Genomic DNA, 3,542 nt, shown 5'->3' on the forward strand with positions numbered 1-3,542 from the left:
GAATGATTTCAGTTGGAAGCAATCTGATAAAAGAAAAGAAATAGAGAAATGTATAAAAAAAATTAAACAGACAAATTGGAATGGAACATTTGGCGAAAAGGTCCAGAATCAAAGCATGACGATAAGGCAAAATTGCTTGCCAGCGCCACCAAATGACTCCATATGATTCTATATAGTTCTGCGGTTGCCAGCGGTACTAATCTCTAATAGAGCGTTGCCGAGCTGTCATTATCGTCGTGCTTTGTCCAGAATAAAGTAATTCTTTTGAAAAAGATTTATCGAAAAGTATTGAAAATGGATAATTTTATGATCAAATCAACTGTACACAGTGTAAACTTCATACAAAAAAAGAGCTTTTTTAATATTTATAAATTTAAGCGGAATAGAATCTTTTGTTATTTCAAACAATTTTCTTTTTCAAATCGAGAGTTTTTCGCTCACTATAACAACTAAACTAAACTGAGTTTTTCAAAATTAATAATGATCACAAGACTACGAAAGACTACTTACAATTTGTAACATGAAGGGCTAGTGAGGGTGCATAAGACAAGAAGTGCGCGGAATTTAAAGCCATAAATTTATGTAAAGAGAGAAGTAGTGAATTTTGAAAATAACTTTACCTATTCTGTCGGATGTCACTTTGTGGTATTTTTTCCAATGGTTTTTCGATCGAAACGGTACTTGTTGATAGACTTGGCAATCTTTTATTGGGCCGGCGATCTTCTGTATATATGTGTCAAAACACAACAATTTATTCAGTTATTCAATTTTGCGTGCATAATGCGAATTGTCAGTTTTCTAATGTCAAACGGCAACTGTCAATGTTGAGTACAACGATAAATACTTTTACAAATTTGAGAATAGACAATTTTAAGTTTTTTTCTTTTTATTCAATTTCAAATTTTGGACAAAATGTTATTTATAAAAAAAAATGATAAAGACGGTTATTGGCAGAGGTAAAAACGTGAACATTGTATATATGATCTCTGCTTTATACAGGTGTCATTTATTTGTATTGAAATGACTGATGAGGTAAATAGGTTATTATTTTATTGTGAGTGTAAAGATGTTGACGAAGATATCTCGATCGATGTTCCCATATGAAAAATCACACTTAAATTCGATAGAATTGAAGCCCCAAAATAGTTCCTCTTCGATTAGAGTACCTAGGGGAGAATCACAAAAGAAAAGAATAGAATTATTTTAAAATAATCGAAAAAGAATCAATAACAATTATTAAATAATAGAAAGGCAATTTTTAAGTGAATTGCCCCTAGTAGAGTACCCATCAATGGGATCCTGATGAAACTGTACAGTGATGTCCGGGTCGATTTGAACTTCTGTCTTTAGTAAGCAGCCCGTGCAACAGCTTGATGGTGGTGTTTGTTTTAGTTGAATATTATAGATAAGACCAGGTCTGACAAGGATTGGCTTCGGCAAATTTATGTATGTACGCTCTTTAGATTTGAAATAAGTTTCTCCATTATAGAGAAGACATTCGTTTACTTTATGGCACCACTTCTTATCTGATGATATCGATTCATTGACTTGAACGATTTTTATTTCAGTTGACAGTTCCTTCATATTGAAGTATTCATTTAACTTATATTCAAATATTTTGCTACATTCAATTTGCCCCAAAATCATCGGTTGATTGACGGAAAATATGGTATTTTCAATACTTTTGATATAATGTGGATTATCTGCAAATCCTAATGACAATAAACGATTACAATTAATCTCTTCCCTTTCATTCCACTGAAGATTTTCAAGTGGTGTTCTGAATTTATTGCTGAACATGTTTGGCTCGAAGTCTGGCATTGCAGTTGATTGAACAATTTCTCTGTATTCGTCCGATGAGAATAAATTACCATATAATGAAGTGATATTAGCAAACTGCAGTGAACTCATAGATTTAAAACGAATTTCGTAAAACAAATTGCCAAGTTGTCGTTTAACAGCTTCCCGCGTTAAATTGTCTGCATTTGCTGCATTTTTTGTCCATCCCATACATGCCTCGAACAATTTGCTTTCAGAACATGACAATGAGTCTATGTTTAAAATGTGACTAAGCACCTTACGGTCGCACTCCATAAAATTTCCCGATACCAACACGTTTTTTGTATCGAAAGCGATTACAGTTTCGCAATATTTCTTCAATTTGTTTTGATTGAAAAAAATGCTGAGCTCATAATTCTGGAAAAGGTTGTCGTCGCTCAGTGAATTGATCAAAAATTGTTCGCATATGTCCAAGCAGCCAGCCACATTGTATTTATCACCAAGATACATGACTTTGGCAACATTTTTTGTGGTCAATTTCAATTGTTCCAAATAGAAAAATTGTAAAAATTCTTTAAATTCGACGGCAGAAGCATCAATTATGTCAACTTCCTCCTTTTCTTTCCATGTTTCATTGAACATTGTGCGGAATACATCGCTGACGCTTTTCAATAGTAGTTTATGTGCCGGGATGCGTTCATATTGTCCATCGGCCATCTTAAAAACAAAGCGAACATCGGCCAATTCATCGGTCAAATAGAGTTCTTCGCCAATTTTTGAGTAAACTTTACTCGCGTATTTGTTAACGGTATTTGACATACTAAAAGGCGCTATGACAAGATTTAACAACACACGATTTTCGAATGATTTCAGTTGGAAGCAATCTGATAAAAGAAAAGAAATAGAGAAATGTATAAAAAAAATTAAACAGACAAATTGGAATGGAACATTTGGCGAAAAGGTCCAGAATCAAAGCATGACGATAAGGCAAAATTGCTTGCCAGCGCCACCAAATGACTCCATATGATTCTATATAGTTCTGCGGTTGCCAGCGGTACTAATCTCTAATAGAGCGTTGCCGAGCTGTCATTATCGTCGTGCTTTGTCCAGAATAAAGTAATTCTTTTGAAAAAGATTTATCGAAAAGTATTGAAAATGGATAATTTTATGATCAAATCAACTGTACACAGTGTAAACTTCATACAAAAAAAGAGCTTTTTTAATATTTATAAATTTAAGCGGAATAGAATCTTTTGTTATTTCAAACAATTTTCTTTTTCAAATCGAGAGTTTTTCGCTCACTATAACAACTAAACTAAACTGAGTTTTTCAAAATTAATAATGATCACAAGACTACGAAAGACTACTTACAATTTGTAACATGAAGGGCTAGTGAGGGTGCATAAGACAAGAAGTGCGCGGAATTTAAAGCCATAAATTTATGTAAAGAGAGAAGTAGTGAATTTTGAAAATAACTTTACCTATTCTGTCGGATGTCACTTTGTGGTATTTTTTCCAATGGTTTTTCGATCGAAACGGTACTTGTTGATAGACTTGGCAATCTTTTATTGGGCCGGCGATCTTCTGTATATATGTGTCAAAACACAACAATTTATTCAGTTATTCAATTTTGCGTGCATAATGCGAATTGTCAGTTTTCTAATGTCAAACGGCAACTGTCAATGTTGAGTACAACGATAAATACTTTTACAAATTTGAGAATAGACAATTTTAAGTTTTTTTCTTTTTATTCAATTTCAAAT

General features: G+C 33.0%; 1 protein-coding gene across 1 annotated transcript; it reads right to left on the reverse strand.

Annotated features, from left to right (window-relative positions):
* Positions 1 to 1,564: 1,564 nt before the first annotated feature.
* LOC116343131 (kelch-like protein 9) lies at positions 1,565 to 3,383 on the reverse strand. Its single transcript, XM_031771042.1, has 4 exons — positions 3,261 to 3,383; positions 3,151 to 3,168; positions 1,683 to 2,663; positions 1,565 to 1,578 (listed from the first exon to the last, which is right to left on the reverse strand). Exons 3-4 carry the CDS (start codon positions 2,596 to 2,598, stop codon positions 1,565 to 1,567), a joined length of 930 nt encoding a protein of 309 aa, XP_031626902.1. The 5' UTR covers positions 2,599 to 2,663; positions 3,151 to 3,168; positions 3,261 to 3,383.
* Between the last annotated feature and the right edge of the window lie 159 nt (positions 3,384 to 3,542).

Source organism: Contarinia nasturtii, unplaced genomic scaffold (assembly GCF_009176525.2).
Source record: "Contarinia nasturtii isolate CC-2019 unplaced genomic scaffold, AAFC_CNas_1.1 Cnas_scaffold_970, whole genome shotgun sequence".
In the NCBI taxonomy this organism is placed as follows: Eukaryota; Metazoa; Arthropoda; class Insecta; order Diptera; family Cecidomyiidae; genus Contarinia; species Contarinia nasturtii.

Excerpts from the sequence above, each read along its gene's own strand:
- LOC116343131 (XM_031771042.1), bottom strand. The coding sequence starts at position 2,598 with ATGTCAAATACCGTTAACAAATACGCGAGTAAAGTTTACTCAAAAATT.